This window comes from Rhinopithecus bieti, unplaced genomic scaffold (genome assembly GCF_001698545.2).
Source record: "Rhinopithecus bieti isolate Rb0 unplaced genomic scaffold, ASM169854v2 scaffold_2349, whole genome shotgun sequence".
NCBI classification, from domain to species: Eukaryota; Metazoa; Chordata; class Mammalia; order Primates; family Cercopithecidae; genus Rhinopithecus; species Rhinopithecus bieti.
This window is the reverse complement of record NW_016804051.1, coordinates 1,180,933-1,200,775: the sequence shown is the minus strand read 5'-3', so window position 1 is coordinate 1,200,775 and position 19,843 is coordinate 1,180,933. Positions and strand designations below refer to the sequence as shown.

Here is a 19,843-nt window from a genome sequence, read left to right as displayed (position 1 = left end):
AAAAAAAAAAAAAAAAAAAAGAAAAAAATTTTTAAATCTTTGTTATGTACAAATCTTTAAAATCTTAAGGTCTTCTACTAGTGAACTTTATTAGTTTTATATTTGAAACATGGGAAACAACCTTTGGTTGTTTAAACCTATGAAGAAATATTATCAACCACAAACATATATTGAGCAATGTTAAAGTCACTATGCTAAATACTGAATTTGTGACTTTATTTCAAAAAGCCCTTCTGAAAATTCTTTTTTCCTGTTTGCTTAACTTTGACTTTTCCTTGCTTCTGGAAGTGCTTTGGAGCTAAGTCATGTAGAGTGATTTACTTTAAAACAAAAAAGTAACTTGTTTTAAATAACTATAATTAATTTCTTTCTTTACGTTTTTATTCATTCACTATTTAGTATTCTAACACATGTAACTTTTATGTCAAAATTTCAAGTAAATGATCAGAAATCTTATAGGTATTATTTACCTTTGAAAGTCAGTAGCTTATTTCTTTGGTCCTGTAGAGATTGATTGATTATATTATTTTGGTAACTGTCCATATAATATCTTTAAAACAATGCACTTGCATGTTGTACAGAATCTTAGATCTCATATTCTTCCCCCCATAGCTGGCTGTTCAAAATCATGTGAGGCTGCTCAGTACTGGTCCTCAGGTTTCACAGTTTTACAGGCATCCATAGATGCTGCCATTATACAGGTAAATATAATAAAGGAAGAAATACAAAAATGACACCATTTTAAAATAAGTATTTTCTAATTCTTTACAGTAGTATTTGGTCTGAGTACTGTCAAATGTACAAAATATGTAACTTACTATAACTCCTTTAAGATAAAAGATAAAAAAGAAGTCATATTTTCTGATTTGGTACTTTTTGTTTTGTTTCATATTTTAGCAGAAAAACTAGCCATGAAATTTATTTTTAAAAATCTTACTTTTGTGTCTGGGCTAGATAGCAGTAGACGAAGTTACCTTAGAATTCAAACTATTCAAATTAACCGTATTTCATTCTTCCATGTTCTGTATGGATCTGTGGCTTTTTTTTTTTTTCCATTTGCTCTTTCCAATTGAACTTACTATACTACAAAATTTACTGTGCTACAAAATATTGTAAAGTCAAAATCTATATCAACCATCTTCTCTACTAAACTATATGTTTAAAGTATGTATAAATAATGATGGAACTGGAATCAAAATCTGAACAGGAGTCTTATCTTTGTTGTTACACTGCTATGTAGTAAAATGACTATAATAATAATACTTGACAGCATTGTCGTAAGAACCAAATGAGATGATTTATGTAGAATTGTCTTGTAAACTTTTGCAGTATAGTCTAAACATATTAGGGACATGTAATGTTGCACAAATTCAATAATACAGAAATTTAAGGTAAAGATAGCGAAATACAGATCTATTACATTTATGTTGTTGTATTACCTATTTGTGTTTTGGCCAAAGTTTTTAGCCATCCACAGCCCAGACCACACTGGATGAATAGGCAGGACAGATTTTAATTTAGGCATTAACTGGAATGTTAGAAGTATTATGTGGCATAAATAGTTTTATTATTTGTGCTATATGTGCTGCATATATAGACTTTAAAGCAATAGAAGGGCATGGTATTTAGAAGAACATTTTTTAAACAATCGTAGGAATGATGGCACTAATAATCACTCCTAAATTCCTAAATTTTGAAGATGTATATTTTTCCTAAGATACATATAATTAATTGTCTGCTTAAGATGGTAATTGTGCAATTTTATTTTATTTGACAAATTATTTAATCAAAATTTATACACTTACCAACTTTAAACTTTGTGGTATACTTTTAGAATAAATTGAAAGCAATATTCTACTCTGAATTATGATATTGGGGTCACTCACTTTATTTCAGGTATGTAGCTTTTTGAGGATTGTATTTGTACTAGGTTATTGACCAAATTTAGGGATACAGCTGTCCCATTTTACTAGGGGCTACTATCATAACTAAATTAATTTAATGTATTTACATTTTCTAATTATAGTGGAAGACCAATGTTTCTCTTTGGAAGGAGCTGGAGTCAACTAAAGCTGTTATTATGGGAGAAACTGCTGTTGTAGAAATAGATACCTTTCCCCGAGGAGTAATTTTAATATACCTAGTTATAGCATTTTCACCTTTTGGATACTTTTTGGCAATTCATATCGTAGCAGAAAAGAAAAAAAAATAAAAGAATTTTAAAGATAATGGGACTTCATGATACTGCCTTTTGGTATGTTATTAAAATTTATTACTTAATGTAATTAAAATTGTATTAAATATACAGATTTTCAAAATTGTAATTTTGATGTTTACCTAAGTTGATGAAGTGCTAATCCTGTTTTCTTACAATGATCGCCTTAGTCTTGGAATTTGAGATTAGTCAACAAGTTTCAACAACTAATTGGCTTCATTTAACATAAGGGATGAAGAATGTCAAAAGCTGATGTTGACAATATGTGTTTAAATTTTATTTCACATTTTGTTTGAATCATGGGCACACTCGTGTATATTTCAGAGTATTTCAATATACTCATGTATATTTCTGTGTATTTCAGAGTTCAGGAAATGTGAAATCTTAAAACATTAGAAATTAATAATTGCCTGTTACAGTTCTTCCATAATATGGCATATATATAATATTAAACATTTAGTTACAGTGATTAAAGTCTGTGTATGTGGTATATGGACTTTTTTCCCTCAAAAGTTTTAGTTACTTGGGTGAATTAAGATGAATATGGAAGTAATGTTAGAGAAAGAAATGAGAAAAACATGTTTTCACTAGTGACCTTTAATGTATCAGCATTTTATACAGTGATAATTTTACAAAGGCTTGCATTTTTATAAATAATTCTAAGTGTAGTTTCCTTACTCTTTTCACTATGTAGTGAAGTTCGTTCTGGGGGGAAGGTTATATAACAATTACAATATAACAATTATACAGTTTTTTTACACTTTATTTTTTTCTTTTTTACACTTTCTTTTTACTTTACACTTCACTTTTTAAATTATAACAATTACAATATAACAATTAATTACACACTTTACGTAATGGGATTATTGTATGTAACATATGTCCTTTGCTTGTTTTTCTTTCATTTGTTATTTTAGAAATTATTGGTTTTGGATTTTTTTTTTTTTTGAGACAGGATCTTGCCCTGTCACCTAGGCTGGAGTACAGTAGCATGATCATGGGTCACTGTGGCCTCAAACTCCCAGGCTCAAGAGATTCTCCCACCTCAGTCTGACAAGTAATTGGGACTACAGGTGCATGCTGCCATGCCCAAGTAATTTTTAAACTTTTTGTAGGGACGGGGGTCTTGCCATGTTGTGCAGGCTGGTCTCAAAGTCTTGGCCTGAAGTGATCCTCTCATGTTGGCCTCCCAAAGTGCTGGGATTACAGGCATGAGCCACTGTGCCTGGCCAATGGATTGGGTTTTAACATTTATTGGGTTATTAAAGTATTTTATGGAGAATCGGTAGCTGGAAGAATTTAGGCAAATCATTCTCTCAGGGTCTCAGTTTTGCCTCAGTAAAATGATGGATTCAATTTTGATAATTTCGCTACCTTTTTAGCCTTCACTCAGTGATTTTATGACATCATCAAATCCTGAGCTAACTTGAAAAAATGTGTGAAATAAAACTTAATATTGCAGCAGTTCCATTGAGCTCTGATTTGTAAAGAAGTCTTGAGTAAAAATAGTGATTTCATTACTGATCTTGTTTATTTCACATTGTGTAATTGTAGTAATTATGTCATTGATTAGTGAGTTAAGGTAGCCTTTATTGTTTATAGTTACAGAAGCCATCAGAGGTTTAATTGTAGCACATGCCATAAAGAAAATTGTTATCTTGACTCGCTAAACTCTTACATTTTAAGAAAATCAGAGACGTTCTGTGCTATTGAACTTTTGAGAATATTAGATTTAAATTAATTATGAATTACTATGCATTTTGAAAGCTTTTTTTTTTTAACTCTGGAAGATAGCATTTTTTTTTTTACCAGATTACACTTTTACCTATCACTTAACCAATACAATATTTTAAATTACTTTTGACTATTAATTTTCAATACATAAGCATATACAGAAATGAACAGTGACTTAATTTTAAGAATAAAATGACTAAAATCTAAAATTTTGTTTAAAATGATTTTTTAACTGTCTAAGCCTATGCATTTGACCATAAATATATCTGTATTCTCATTTTAGGCTCTCCTGGGTTCTTCTATATACAAGTTTAATTTTTCTTATGTCCCTTCTTATGGCAGTCATTGCAACAGCTTCTTTGTTGTTTCCTCAAAGTAGCAGCATTGTGATATTTCTGCTTTTTTTCCTTTATGGATTATCATCTGTAAGTATTTTAACTTGTGATAGGAATAAAGAGTTGTCAAAATGTTTGATAATATAGCAAAGTCTTTTTCTTCAGTTTACTTATAGTCAATTTGCCATGAAAGACAGATTTTAGTAAGTGATTGATAAGTGACTTCATAAATAAATGATGTAGCATCACTGTATCCCTGTCTTTTTAGGAACGTTACAAAATAGTGTTAGGTTTAGATTTAGCTTTTGTCATATAACGTATTTCACATACAACTCCTCTGAGTCTATCTGTTATTGTCTTTATATAATGATGTATATAATTAAGACTGTCGAGTATTGGACTACTTTTGTTAATCTTCATGAAATCCTTACTCTTTCAAGTTAATTTATGCTCCAGGATGATGATTTTTAAAGATATGTCTTTGCAAATGTAACTCTTTAGCAGTCTTGGTATTCATTTGGTATATTGGCTGAATAATGAGTTTTAACAACCAGCCTTTGTTTTAAGTGGTTCCATCTTCCATTCTGATTGGTTTATGTGCCAACCCTGTATCAGTTGTTAAATTTTTGGCTATCATTTCTGCTCTTTAAAATGATAAATTGCAGATAACTAACATACTTCTATATGTAATTGCCGGGTTTTTTTTTTTCTTTTTTTAATGTTTAGTTTTACTTTTTTGAGACAGGGTCTTGCTCTGTGGCCCAGGCTGGAGTGCAGTGGCACCCTCATGGCTCATTGCAGCCTTGACCTCCCAAGGTCAAGCAATCCTTCAACCTCAGCTTCCTGAGTAGCTGGGACTACAGTTGTGTGCCACCACACCTGGCTAATTTTTGTATTATTATTTTTTAAATTTGTAGAGTTGAGGTATTCCTATGTGTCCAAGTTTGGTCTTGAACTCTGGGCTCAAGTGATCCACTTGCCTTGCCCTCCCAAAGTGCTGGAATTACATGAGTGAGCCACTGCAGCAAGCCTTCTGTTTTTTTTTTTCTTCTTCTTTTAAACTGACTTTTATCTTACGAATAAATTAAGTTTAAAAGATGGGTCTTGTACTTAAAGTTTTTGTTGATTTATTTTGTTCACATATTTTATGCAGCTTATTGCAGAAACACATGGTATTTATGGTTTCTATAATGTAGAGGTGGTCATGTTTACCTATGGTACAGATAAAAATACAATCTTTAATATTTGTTAATTTAAGGCCAGGTGTGGTGGCTCACACCTGTAATCCCAGCACTTTGGGAGGCCAGGGCAGGAGGATTGCTTGAGGCAAGGAGTTTGAGACCAGCTTGGGCAACATGGTGAAACCCTGTCTCTACAAAAAAAATAGTAAAATGCTGGACATGGTGCCCCACATCTGTAATCCCAGCTACACGGGAGGCTGAGGTGGGAGGATCACCTGAACCCAGGAGGTAGAGGTTGCAGTGAGCCAAGATCGCACCAGTGAACTTCAGCTAGGGTGACAGAGCAAGACCCTGTCTCAAAACAAAACAAAAAACAAACACAAAATATTTGTTAGTTTAAATTTTTAAGAGGTATATCACTATTTGTATGAAAATAAAATATCTTACCACAGCATTTAGAAATTATAGTTGTATTTTAATGAATGTATTTTCATGAAAATAACTTGTTCTTTCAGAAGCAAACTTTAATTTTGTTTTCATACCAGTGTATGTGAACATTGCACTAACCTTAATATTTGTATTTTATAGGTATTTTTTGCTTTAATGCTGACACCTCTTTTTAAAAAATCAAAACATGTGGGAATAGTTGAATTTTTTATCACTGTGGCTTTTGGATTTATTGGCCTTATAATAATCCTCATAGAAAGTTTTCCCAAATCGTTAGTGTGGCTTTTCAGTCCTTTCTGTCACTGTACTTTTGTGATTGGTATCGCACAGGTAGGTAATATATTAATCTTGCATTCACTAAATATTTTCTTTCTGTTTTATGTAGCTTCTTATACTCACATGAATACTACCTTTGATTTACCAAAAAAATTATTTTAAAATTTTAGCATGAGAAATAAATGATTTCTAGAGTATATTTTACATCTAGTTTTATTTATGTTTGTCCAATTTTAAGTTTTTAGTTAAATGTTCTGTTTATAAATTTTTCACTTTTCACTTCAGTGTATCTCAGTAATTTGTTTCATTGCAGAAACTCTGTTTGATAGTAACGTGTTTAAATGTCAAGTAGTTCTTATTGCCTATGGCCTGGTTATATTGCTATCATTTGTACATTTATCTCAGAAGAATGTGTGGGAGAAAATTGTGTGTGGAGCAGAACAAATTTACTGTGAGTGTAGTGCTGGAATAAGTAGGTCTGGTGGATTTTGTTGGCCTAGGCTTCAGGAATTGTCATTCTAAATAACATTCAGACTTATAAATATTATTTTTATTAGTCCTTACAGAGGTAGTCAGGTTCTAAATGGAAGAAGGCTTATAAGAAATGGCTTTATAGTGGAACATAAATTTGGCTAATATACAAATAAAAAATATAATTACTAAATATAAGAAATTACTCATGTTAGTTGGATAGAAATTCTGATTTATGAGATGTAATTAAATATTGAGTTAATCATTTTACTTGTTTGAGACCTAAGAGTGATTGTTATACATTTTGAGAGTTCATTGAGTCCCCGAGTCCACGTTCTCTAGGAACACAGAATTATAGATTCGTAGGTTTGTGTTGTGAGTGGGATGGCCTTTCAGTGTCATTGAATTTATCTTCTTCATTTTATAGGTGAGGGACCTGAAGCCTAGAATAATATAATTAAAGCGTATTCACTTAATGGCAGGGCTAGGACCTAAATGAGGCTTCAACCTCCAGTACATTTCTCTTTCCATGCTATCACAAATATCTACTATGAATGCTTTAATAATTGTGTTAATTAATCAAAATATTTGCTTTCTTTTCACTATTGGAAGGATGCTAACCATAATTTTATTCTCTGATATTTAATTTGTTTGGCTTCCATATGGATCATAACCCTTTTGTTTGCATTTGTTATTATTAATATTGCAGTTTATTTTTATTTCATTTGTTAGTAATTACATTATAATTAAATACCGCTAGAGTGAATATATCCTAGTTAAAGAAGCACAGCATTAAAAACATGATTGAAAGGAATTGGTTTGATAAACTTGTATTTTTGTAAAGTCTTTATTGTTTTCCTTATAAATTTATATTATTAATTTGGTAAACTGTTTAATCTATTAAAAGGCGCAGTTGGTTACTGTCACTCTGGATATGTTGAATAATTCTAAGTAGTGTTAGCTTTTGCTTGTTTTGTCATTTTATGTAATAAAGTTAGTGTTTCTATTTTTCAGGTCATGCATTTAGAAGATTTTAATGAAGGTGCTTTATTTTCAAATTTGACTGCGGGCCCATATCCTCTAATTATTACAATTATCATGCTCACACTTAATAGTATATTCTATGTCCTCTTGGCTGTCTATCTTGATCAAGTCATTCCAGGTATGCAGATAGTTTTTGAATTTTACTTTAAAGATGTTGAAGCTTTTTTGCCCACGTAGGTTCAGCTTAATTTTAAGAATTTTTTCCTAGCCAGGGTACCCTAAGTCATATTCATTGTTAAAGCTTTTAATTTGACTTTAAATAAGTATATTTTGTACCTTAGGCTATAGCCACTAGTGAACATAAAGAGATTGTGTAAAAAGAGAGCAGTTTGTTTTGAAAGCCTTAAGTCTCCAGTTGATCTTAACTTGGTCCTTCTTTATATCAGTCTTTTAATTGAAATATTATATTTTACCCTCTAAGGTCTAAAACTGTGAAGTGATCTTGTAACTCCTACCATTTTCTTTATCTCCTGTCCATATCTATAGCCAATATAGCAAACTCCTATAGATTCAATAGTAATATTAAGTATCGAGCATCTTACCTTTTCCCCTTGTTTTCCTCATTACCTGTGTCTGTATTCTACACCTGTATGGTCTTATATGGTAACTACTAGCCACGTGTGGCTTTTAAAATTTAAATTGAATACAATTAAATCAATTAACTATTTTTTTCCGGTAGCACAAGCCACACTCCAAGTGCTCAGTGGCCATATATGGCTGTTAGTTACTAAATTGCATGGTGCAATCTAGGTGTTCTGTAGAACATTTTGACCATTATGAAAGTTGTATTGTATAATACTAGTCTAGACTAGGGACACGGACCTTACTAGTTGCCTGTGAGGAACTGGGCTGCACAGCAGGAGGCAAGTGAGTGAAGCTTCCTCTGTATTCACAGCTGCTCCTCATCGCTCGCATTACCACCTGAGCTCTGCCTCCTGTCAGATCAGTGGCAGCATTCAATTCTCATAGGAGTGTGAAACCTGTTGTGAACTGCGCGTGTGAAGGATCTAGGTTGCATGCTTCTTATGAGAATCTAATATCTGGTGATCTATCACTATCTCCCATCACCCCCAGATGGGACCACCTAGTTGCAGAAAAGCAAGCTCAGGGCTCCCCCTGATTCTACATTATAGTGAGTTATATAATTATTTCATTATATATTACAATGTAATAATAATAGAAATAAAGTCCACAATAAATGTAATGCATTTGAATCATCCTGAAACTATCCTTGCCCCCTGTCTGTGGAAAAATTGTCTATCACAAAACCGGTCCCTGGTGCCACAAAGGCTGGGGACCACTAGTCTAGACCATTGCAGTACCTCTCATCTAGTTACATACCTCAAGTCTGTCTCAGCACTTCACCCCTCTTTTTTTGAAGTTTTATTATTTTTTAATAGATTTTTGGGAAACAGGTGGTGTTTCGTTACATTAATAAGTTCTTTGGTGTTAATTTCTGAGATGTTGGTGCACCTATCACCCTAGCAATGTACACTGTACCCAGTGTGTAGTCTTTTATCCCTCACCCCCTCCCACCTTTTCCCTGAGCCCACATAATCCATTGTATTGTTGCTGTGTCTTTGCATCCTCGAGAACTTAGAATAATGGTCTCCATTTCCATCCAGGTTGCTGCAAATGGCATTATTTTGTTCCTTTTTATGGATGAGTAGTATTCCATAGCGTGTGTGTGTGTGTGTGTGTGTGTATCACATTTTCGTTATCCAGTTGTTGGAATGGGCATTTAGGCTGGTTCCGTATTTTTGCAATTGTGAATTATACTGTTATAAACATGTGTGGGGAAGTATATTTTTCACATAATGACTTCTTTTCCTCTGGGTAGATGCCCAGGAGTGGGATTGCTGGATCAATCGGTAGACTTACTTTTAGTTCTTTAAGGAATCTCCGCACTATTTTCCATAGTGGTTTTACTAGTTTACATTCCCACCAACAGTGTAAAAGTATTCCATTTTCACCACATCCATGCCAACATCTATCATTTTTTGATGTTTCAATAATGGCCATTCTTGCAGGAGTAAAGTGGTATCCCATTGTGGTTTTGATCTTCATTTCCCTGATGATTAGTGATATTGAGCATTTTTTCATGTTTGTTGGCCATTTGTATATCTTCTTAGAGTTATCTATTCTTGTCCTTAGCCTCCTTTTTGATGGGATTGTTCGTTTTGTTCTTGCTGATTTGAGTTACTCATAGATTCTAGATATTAGATGTATGTATTATGAAATCTTTCTCCCACTCTGTGGGTTGTCTGTTAACTGCTAATTATTTCTTTTGCTATGGAGAAGCTTTTTGGTTTAATTAAGTCCCATCTATTTATCTTTTTTTGGTTGTTGCATTTGCTTTTGGGGTTCTTGGTCATGAAATCCTTGCCGTTTTTTCTGATGTTATCTTCTCAAATTTTTATGGTTTCAGGTCTTAGATTTAAGTCTTTGATCTATCTTGAGTTGATTTTTGTATAGGGTGAGAGATGAGGATCCAGTTTCATTCTTCTACATGTGGCTTGCCAATTATCCCAGCACCATTTGTTGAGTAGGGTGTCCTTTCCTTACTTTTATGTTTTTGTTTGCTTGCTGTTGGAGCAGTAACAGTTCCCAGAGGAATGCCAAGTACTGATAAAATCAATTGGAATCCTCTGTACTTGGCATCAGATCCCTTTGAAATGTGACCAATCTAGAAGAAGAGTAGATATTTGAAAACATTGAGGAGTGTAGGTATTTTGAGGGGGAAAAGGGAGAAAATGGAACATGTTGTGTGGGCAGTTACCACTGTATACTATTTTCTTTTCTTTTCTTTCCTTTTCTTTCTTTCAAAAGGGTCTTGCTGTGTCTTTTTTGAGACAGGGTCTTGCTGCGTCTTCCAGGCTGGAGTGCAGTGATATGATCGATCACAGCTCACTGCAGCCTCAGCCTTCTGGGCTCAAGTGATCCCCTTGCCTCAGCCTCCCAAGTAGCTGGGACTACAGGTGTGCACCACCACATCTGACTAATTTTTTGTATTTTTTGTAGACAAGGTTTTGCCATATTGCCCAGGCTGGTGTCAAACTCCTGGGCTCAAGCAATATGCCAGCCTCTGCCTTCCAAAGTGTTGGGATTATAGGTGAGAGCCACCATGCCTAGCTTCACTGTATACCATTTCTAAGTCTCATATTTCTATCCTGTTGCTTTGTTGCTCTCCCTAATTCTGTAGTCTTTTCCATGAAGCATATCGACTTTTCTAGATACTACCTGTTTTCAAAGACCATTTAAGATGGTGCCCATTCAAGTCTTCAATGCATTCAGCCTGTGTTGTGTTCTTGCCATTTGCCATCTGCTTGTACTCATAAAGGTTTTAGTTCCGTTAGCATAGAAAATGTGCTTTATTCACTTTTACATCTCACTCAGCAATTCTGAAACTATTTATGGACTAGAATTATTTATCAATAAAACTGTGATTCATACAATATTGATTTAATATTTTACTCCTGAACTTTATTTACTTATTACTTTCTAATGACAAATGAAAATGGTATATATTTATTGTGTACAACATGATGTTTGGAAATATATGTATGTTGCAGAATGGTACCTAAACTTTAGATGCAGGTTGTCATATGTTTCAAATGCTGTCTTTATGATTTAAAAACTAATCATGATAACTCAGTTTTTTTATTTTTTTTTCAGGGGAATTTGGTTTACGGAGATCATCTTTATATTTTCTGAAGCCTTCATATTGGTCAAAGAGCAAAAGAAATTATGAGGAGTTGTCAGAGGGCAATGTTAACGGGAATATTAGTTTTAGTGAAATTATTGAGCCTGTTTCTTCAGAATTTGTAGGAAAAGAAGCCATAAGGTATGGTTCAATCTTTGGCAATTTACGTGTAAGAACTGCTGATGGAATCTGCCACATTTAAATCCTGTTCTTTAAATATGTATGTATGGTATCTTAGATTTGGTACATACACCAGGATTTTAAAACATTAATAAGGGCTACTTTTCTCTTTTTCTTATTTTCTTTGCAACCATTTAGAATAAAGTTGGTGCTAGGTTTGAAATTTTATGTTTCTTTCTTTCTGTTTTTTGAGATGGAATCTCACTCTGTCGCCCAGCCTGGAGCACAGTGGCACAATCTCGGCTCACTGTAACCTCCGCCTCCCAGATTCAAACAATTCTTGTGCCTCAGCCTCTCAAGTAGTTGGGTCTACAGGCATGCGCCACCATGCCTGGCTAATTTTTATATTTTTAGTAGAGACAGGGTTTCACCATGTTGGCCAGACTGGTCTTGAATTCCTAGCCTCAAGTGATCCACCTGCCTTGGCCTCCCAAAGTGCTGGGATTACAGGCGTGAGCCACCACACCTGTCCCCTGAAATTTTATGTTTGAATGGAAAATGTTAAAAGTAATAAAACCCGATGTTTATACAATTCATGTTTAAAGCTTTTCCCATTATGTAGACGGAAACATGATAAATATTAACTCTATAATTTTATTCATGCTACATTGTCTTATATAGCATATTAAATTGTCATCTGTTAATTTCATAGACTTTTAGGGTTTTTGACATAATTAGAACATTTCATTACTTTAATGTTTAAGAACCAAAGAAATTCATTACTATTCCTTGTTAGGTCAGTCAGTACCAACTTTAGAAATAAAATTAGGTGAAAGAAAATAAATAAAATGAAATAAAAAAGTGAAGCATAATATTTTTTAAATTTAAGAAAATATAAAATTCCAGAGAGAGTCAAAATACTTAAGATGTAATTCGTTGGTCAGTGGCCTGCTTTCTCAAGGGTAAATTTTAACTGATTAACAAATCCTTTCCTTAAAAAAATATGAAAAAATAAGGTAGAATAAGAAAATCACTTCACATTTGTTAATGGTTTGAAATTTGTGCTGACATGAAATGACATCTGATTTATATCCCCCTTCACTGATGTAACAAGTGTTTGATAATCAGAAATGAAAAAACAGTCCGTAAATTGCTTAAATCAAATGCTTCACTTGGTTTTAGAAGTTGGGTTGGCATGAAAAATGAATCAATGACACTTACAATGGAAAGGAATACTATGCTTTTTTCTTGTACCTTCTTTAAAATAATTTTATAGTTGATCCCTGAAAAACGCAAGTTTGAACTACACCAGTTCACTTATACATGGAATTTTTTCAGTAAATATATTGGAAATTTTTTTGGAGATTTGCAACAATTTGAAAAAACTCACAGGTGAACTGTTAGCCTAGAAATACCAAAAACAAATAAGTTAAGTATGTCATGAATGCATAACATGTTTATAGATATTAGTCTATTTTAACATTTACTACCATAAAATATACACAGATTATAGTAAGTTATACTTTATCAAAGCTTAATGTACACAATACTGACAGACCATACATTATATGCCAATGCACAGTTGAGAGAAATGTAAACAAATGTGAAGATGCAGTATTAAATCATAGCTGCATAATATTAACCACAGTATTACTGTACCACTGCAATGATTTTGTAGCACTTTCTTTTGCTGTTATGGTGAGCTTATGTGCTCCAAGTATATACTTCAAATGCCATGTGACTCAGATTATCTCCTTGTGAGCCGTTCATCTGTCCAGTAAATTGCATATCATGATGAAAAGTAATGTCTCAGGGGTTCTTGCTTATTTTTTATCATGTTTAGTGCAATACCATAAGCCTTGAATAGCATCATGGGATCCATAGGAATTGCCACTAGTGATGCTGGAAATGCTCTCAAGAAGCAGAGAAAGGTCATGACATTATAAGAAAACGTTGAATTGCTTGATATTTACCATAGATTGAGGTCTGTGGGTGCAGTTGCCTGTTATTTCGGATGGAGTATGCATCTTGTTAATCTTATAAATAGATGATGTAAATTGATGGCATCGATAAATACAGTATAATACTGTAAATATATATATTTTTCCTTATAATGTTCTTAACATTTTCTTTCCTCCAGTATACTTTATAAAAATACAGTATTTAACATGTAAAACCTATGAAATATATGCTAGCCAACTGTTTATGTTATCTGCAAGACTTCCTATCAATAGTAGGCTATTAATAGATTAGTTTTAGGGGAGTAAAAATGTTATATGTGAATTTTCAACTGTGTGTGGGAATTGGCACTCCTAACCTGTGTTTTCAAGCATCAATTGTATAGTTATTATCAACTTTATTTGGTTCATTGTTTTAGTAGGAAAGTACTTTATTATTATTTTATTATTCTTATAAAATATAGCTTTGATAAACATATACATGTAAACAAACATACTTGTAAATTGCTTTAAATACTTAAAATATAAAACTTTATATTTCAGAATTAGCAGTATTCAGAAAACATACAGAAAGAAAGGTGAAAATGTGGAGGCTTTGAGAAGTAAGTAGTTTTCCTGGTATTCAGGCCATAGTATTTAAAGTACAAATAGAAAAATAATTTGCATAGCTTGTGGGAAATTTAAACTTCTGTACCATGATTTTCTGTCTTGCTTTTATTTTGTTTTATTTTATTTTATTTTTTGAGATGGAGTCTCGCTCTGCCACCCAGGTTGTAGTGCAACGGCACTCTCTTGGCTCAGTGCAACCTCCGCCTCCTGGGTTCAAGTGATTCTCCTGCCTTAGCCTCTTGAGTAGCTGGGATTACAGGTGCATGCCACCATGCCCAGCTAATTTTTGTATTTTTGTAGAGACGGGGTTTCACCATGTTGGCCAGGCTGGTCTTGAACTCCTGACCTCAGGCGATTTGCCCACCCCAGGCTCCCAAAGTACTGGAATTACAGGCATGAGCCACTGTGCCCAGCCTCTGTCTTGCTTTTTGAGATACTTTCATTTATGTGATTAATATTAAAAATAAAACTAACAACATGAAATTTGTAAAAGTAAAATGTATATCTATTAAAATGAAAAATACTCAATTATTTGAATAAGGTTATGTCCTTGTTTCTCTTTATTATTTTGCATGTATATACAATGCATGTTAGTTTTTAAAAAATTCATTTGGCCTATCATAGGGTTTTTCAACCTCAGCACTACTGACATTTTGGTCTTGATAATTCTTTGTTGTGAAGAACTGTTCTTTACTGTAGAATGTTTAGCATTGTGTCAATGTGTTAGTCAGTCCCCAGAACCAATAGAATACACACACACTCACACAGACACACAGACACACACACCGGTATGAGTGTAGGGTGTGGGATTAGGGGAGGTTTGTTTTAAGTAATTCATGAAATCGTGGGGCCTGGTAAATGTAGAGATCTGTAAGGCAGCTTGGAAACTCAGGCAAGAGTTGAAGTTTCAGTCTTGAGTCCAAAATTTGTAGACAGGCTCACAGGCTGCAAACTCATGTAGGAGTCTGTTACATTCTTGAGGCAGGACTCTTCCAAGGAACCTCAGTTTTTTCTCTTAAGGCCTTCAACTGATTGAATAAGGTTTACCATTATTATCAAGACTAATCAAGTTTAAGTCAGAAGATTATAAAAGTTAACGACATCTACAGCAACATCTACATCAGTATTTGACCAAATAAATGGGCACCATAGCCTAGCCAGGGGGACCCATGAAATTCACCTTCATAGGCAACATCTCTGGCTTTGATCACTGAAGAGAGAAGGAGTTCTGCCTCAAGAATGTAACAAATTATTGCATGAGTTTCCAGCCTATGAATTTTGGACCCAAGACTGCAACTTTAACTCTTGCCTGAGTTTTCAACCTGCCTTACAAATTTTGGGGACTTACTAGACCCCACAATCTTCTCAAGCAATTTCTTAAAATAAACCTTCCCTAATCCTCCAACCCCACACTCATACTTGCTCCATTGTGTGTGTGTGTGTGTGTGTGTGTGTGTGTGTGTGTGTGTATTCTATTGGTTCTGGAGACTGACACACTGCTAAACATCCCTTGCACACTGCTAAATATCCCTGGCACACTGCTAAACATCCTCTCCTAGTTGTAACAACCAAAGATGTCCCCAGGCTTTGCCAAATGTCTTCTAGGAGGCAAATTAATTAATTAAGAAGAAAGTAGGTATAGTGGTATATTAATAGGGTTTTAGTTTGCATTTGCCTAATAACTGTTATTAATCACCTTTTTATATGATTATTGGCATTTGGAGGTTTTCCTTTATGAAATGCCTATTTAAGTTCTTTTCACATTTTTGTTTCAAGACCTTTGTTAGATACAGGTATTTAAATATTTGATCTCAGTCTGAGATTTGCCTTTTAATTCTACTAGTAGTGTCTTTTGACAAACACAAGTTCTTAATTTGAATGAAGTCCGATTTATGAATCTGTTCTTTTATGGTTATAGTGCTTTTCACATCTTTTTATTCAACATTGGAGATTATATATAACCTCCAATGTAAGTTATTGGAATAGCTAATTAATTATAATTATAATTGTAGTAACAATTACAACTAATTGTTTCTAATGCAAAGAAGAGAATGAAATAAAAGGCATCCAGATTGGAAAGAATGCAGTAAAATTATTTGCAGTTGACACAATAATCTATTTTTAAAATCTTTTAGATTGACAAAAAATAATAGTGGAACTCAACAGTGAGTTTTGCAAGATGATAGGATACATGATAAATAATGGAAAAATTAATTGTATTTGTATATGTTACCAACACATAATTGGAAATTAAAATTAAAAATAGCATTTAGCATCAAATATATGCTTACAGGTAAATAAGACAAAAGATGTAAAAGATATATCCTGAAAAGTACAAAACATTGCTGAGAGAAATTAAAGAAGATTTAAATAAGTAGAAATACCACGTTCATGAGGCAGAACACTTAACATTTGGTTGTTGAGTTCTCTTTCTTCTTTTAACTTAGATTACTGGCCTTAAGATCTGAGACTTTTTCCTTCTTGTTTTATATTTTAGCCTTCTTAGTCTAGTTTTGTTGTTGTTGTTTGTTTGTTTTTGAGATAAGGTCTTGCTCTGTCCCCCAGGCTGGAGGGCAGTGGCACAGTCTTGGCTTATCATAGCCCTGACTTCCCAGGCTCAAGTGATTCTCCCACCTCAACCTCACGAGTAGCTGGGACTACAGGTGCCACCAAGCCCAGCTAATTTTTGTATTTTTTGTAGAGATGGGGTTTCACCATGTTGCCCAGGCTAGTCTCGAACTCCTGGGCCCAAGTGATCCTCCTGCCTCAGCCTCCCAAAATGTTGGGATTGCAGGCATGAGCCACTGTGCCTGGCCAGCCTAGTTTTTTGATAAGCCATTTCTGCTTCATCATTTCAGATCCCCATCTCCTGTCTTCCTTCATTCCTTTACATATCCATTCAGTGATATTGCTTCATTAAATCTAACCTTTCAAGCCATTTCTATACTATTAGTTAATTTCTTGTTTTGTTTTTGCTAGTTTGTTTAAATGCCCAAATATCCTTGAGAACAAATTTTGTTTGTTTTAATTCCCTTGGTAATTCCCAAAATTGGGACATAGAAAACTCCCAAATATTTCATATACTCCTAAATCTTACTGTTTGAACAAATAAAGTTTTATTTTAATTTTATTTTATTTTATTTTGAAACGGAGTCTCGCTCTGTCCCCAGGCTGGAGTGCAGTGGCGCGATCTCGGCTCACTGCAAGCTCCGCCTCCCAGGTTTATGCCATTCTCCTGCCTCAGCCTCCCGAGTAGCTGGGACTACAGGCGCCCGCCACCTCGCCTGGCTAGGTTTTCGTATTTTTTAGTAGAGACGGGGTTTCGCCGTGTTAGCCAGGATGGTCTGGATCGCCTGACCTCGTGATCCGCCCATCTCGGCCTCCCAAAGTGCTGGGATTACAGGCTTGAGCCACCGCGCCCGACCATTTATTTTTATTTACTTTCCTTACTGTTTATATCATTGACTGTAACAAAGAAACTATTTTACCTGCTATCAAATATGCTGGTAGCTTTAAATATGTATTTATAGATATATTGCCTTAAAGATTGCTCAAATATGAATTATCATACATAGCTGAATAGACATAAAAATCACATTTGAGTCTTCTTTTTTCCTGAATTAGATTTGTCGTTTGACATATACGAGGGTCAGATTACTGCCTTACTTGGCCACAGTGGAACCGGAAAGAGTACATTGATGAATATTCTTTGTGGACTCTGCCCACCTTCTGATGGTGAGAGTTTTCTGTCTCAAAGAAAAAAAATTCATTGTATATATTATTTAAATGTGTATTGAATAATTTTTGTCAGTGATTGGGACTACTTTCCGTATCTGTAAAGGTGTTTTCTCTTTTTCTTGACTATACACATTTGGTTGTTTTAGTAGAAGATAAAATGATTCTATCATGTTTAATAAAGTAAAAGGGATCTAATATTATACATATTTCTATACACATACACACATAGATATTGTGTATGTATGTGTTTTTATTAATCATTTTCAAGAAAGGATAAATGAATAACTTATAAAGGATAAATAAATGACTATTTGAAGTTGAGAAAATAAATATAGATATCTAAATATACAGCAGTAGTTCAAAAGGCAATAATCATAAATGTTCATACTATCTTCTAAAATAGAATTTTAAAAGCATACCTCAAAAGTATAATTTTGATATGTGATTGTTCGGTAGGTGAGAATTCATTATAGTAGCTCCATATTTTGACAGTAACCAAATAGAGTGGCAGTACAATAAATATTTTACTTTACAAAAGGGCTGAATTGTATTAAATCTGCATTTCAACTCTTTAAATGTTATTTAACTTTTAAAATTAGTTTGATTTCATTGTTTGTCCTTAGTTGTATCACTCTTTGATGGTAGTCATAATATCTTACATTTGTATAAGAATTTATGATTTTTCTCATGATTCTTCATAATGTATGATTGTTTTGATTTAATAGTTCTTTAGTGGGATATATTAGTGTTCACTTTATAGAAAAGGAGAGCTGGAATTTAAAGAGATTAAGTGATTTGGCCACGACCACACAACTAGTTAGGATAAAATTTATAGTTCTTTAATCCCTCCCCTATTGCATAATGTCTAGAAAATTGTTACTGAAATACAAGTGTAAGTAATACATCAATAGATATTTATATTTAGTGACAAGCTTTTAGTTTCTTGATTTTCCCACTATGTTATATGACCTGTAAGTGATGGAAAATGAGGTTGAAATATAAGTGGATGCAGATCACCAATAATATGGAAATGAGGGTGTGTTGTGCCTTGTAAATTTTTATTAATTTTTACCTGATATGTCTGTTATAACCAAATAAGTAAGTTGTCAGGATACTTCAAAACATACACATTATAAAATAATTAATGTACGTTTAAATATATATTTTGCTTTTAGGGTTTGCATCTATATATGGACACAGAGTCTCAGAAATAGATGAAATGTTTGAAGCAAGAAAAATGATTGGCATTTGTCCACAGTTAGATATACACTTTGATGTTTTGACAGTAGAAGAAAATTTATCAATTTTGGCTTCAATCAAAGGGATACCAGCCAACGATATAATACAAGAAGTATGCTATTCATATAGAAATCTTTACTTTTATTTTCTGTAATCAATAACCTTTTGTAATGACTTGTGCAATAAAAAATATGCTTGAAAATCTAAAATCTAAATATAACACTTGTTCTGAGCCAATAAACAGAAAGCTATTACAAAGAATTAGACAGAATTTGGAGTAAATGTTTTAGCACACATAAAAGTTTGTTTCATCTGGAGGATGCTTGCCTGCCTTATTTCTCGCTTCTCTTCCTCTCATCTCCTCTACCCCCTCCCACTTCCACACATACACTAAGAGCCATCACAGTGATCTCTTCTTATTCTTTCCCTACCATCCAAGAAGGCACAAAAGTAAAATCTTTCCCTCAAGAATCTTGTTACCTGTTGTTTTCATAATTATCTATGAATATATGTAAAAGGAATTTCCATGCTAAAGGAACTTTTTTGTTTGTTTGTTTTTTTTGTTTTGTTTTGTTTTTTAAATTTTTATTTATTTATTTATTTTTTATTATACTTTAAGTTCTCGGGTACATGTGCATAACGTGTAGGTTTGTTACATATGTATACTTGTGCCATGTTGGTATGCTGCATCCATCAACTCGTCAGCACCCATCAATTCATCATTTATATCATGTATAACTCCCAAAGCAATCCCTCCCCCTTCCCCCCTCCCC

At 33.5% G+C, this 19,843-nt stretch overlaps 1 protein-coding gene across 1 annotated transcript in view; it reads left to right on the top strand.

The window, feature by feature from the left end:
• ABCA5 (ATP binding cassette subfamily A member 5) overlaps positions 1-19,843 on the top strand; it is a 78,275-nt gene that overhangs the window by 22,271 nt on the left and 36,161 nt on the right. The window contains 10 exon segments of the mRNA XM_017863702.1: positions 613-701; positions 2,027-2,208; positions 2,210-2,254; positions 4,233-4,374; positions 6,054-6,242; positions 7,674-7,821; positions 11,379-11,547; positions 14,028-14,086; positions 17,718-17,828; positions 19,007-19,182. Coding sequence (XP_017719191.1) covers positions 613-701; positions 2,027-2,208; positions 2,210-2,254; positions 4,233-4,374; positions 6,054-6,242; positions 7,674-7,821; positions 11,379-11,547; positions 14,028-14,086; positions 17,718-17,828; positions 19,007-19,182 — 1,310 coding nt within the window.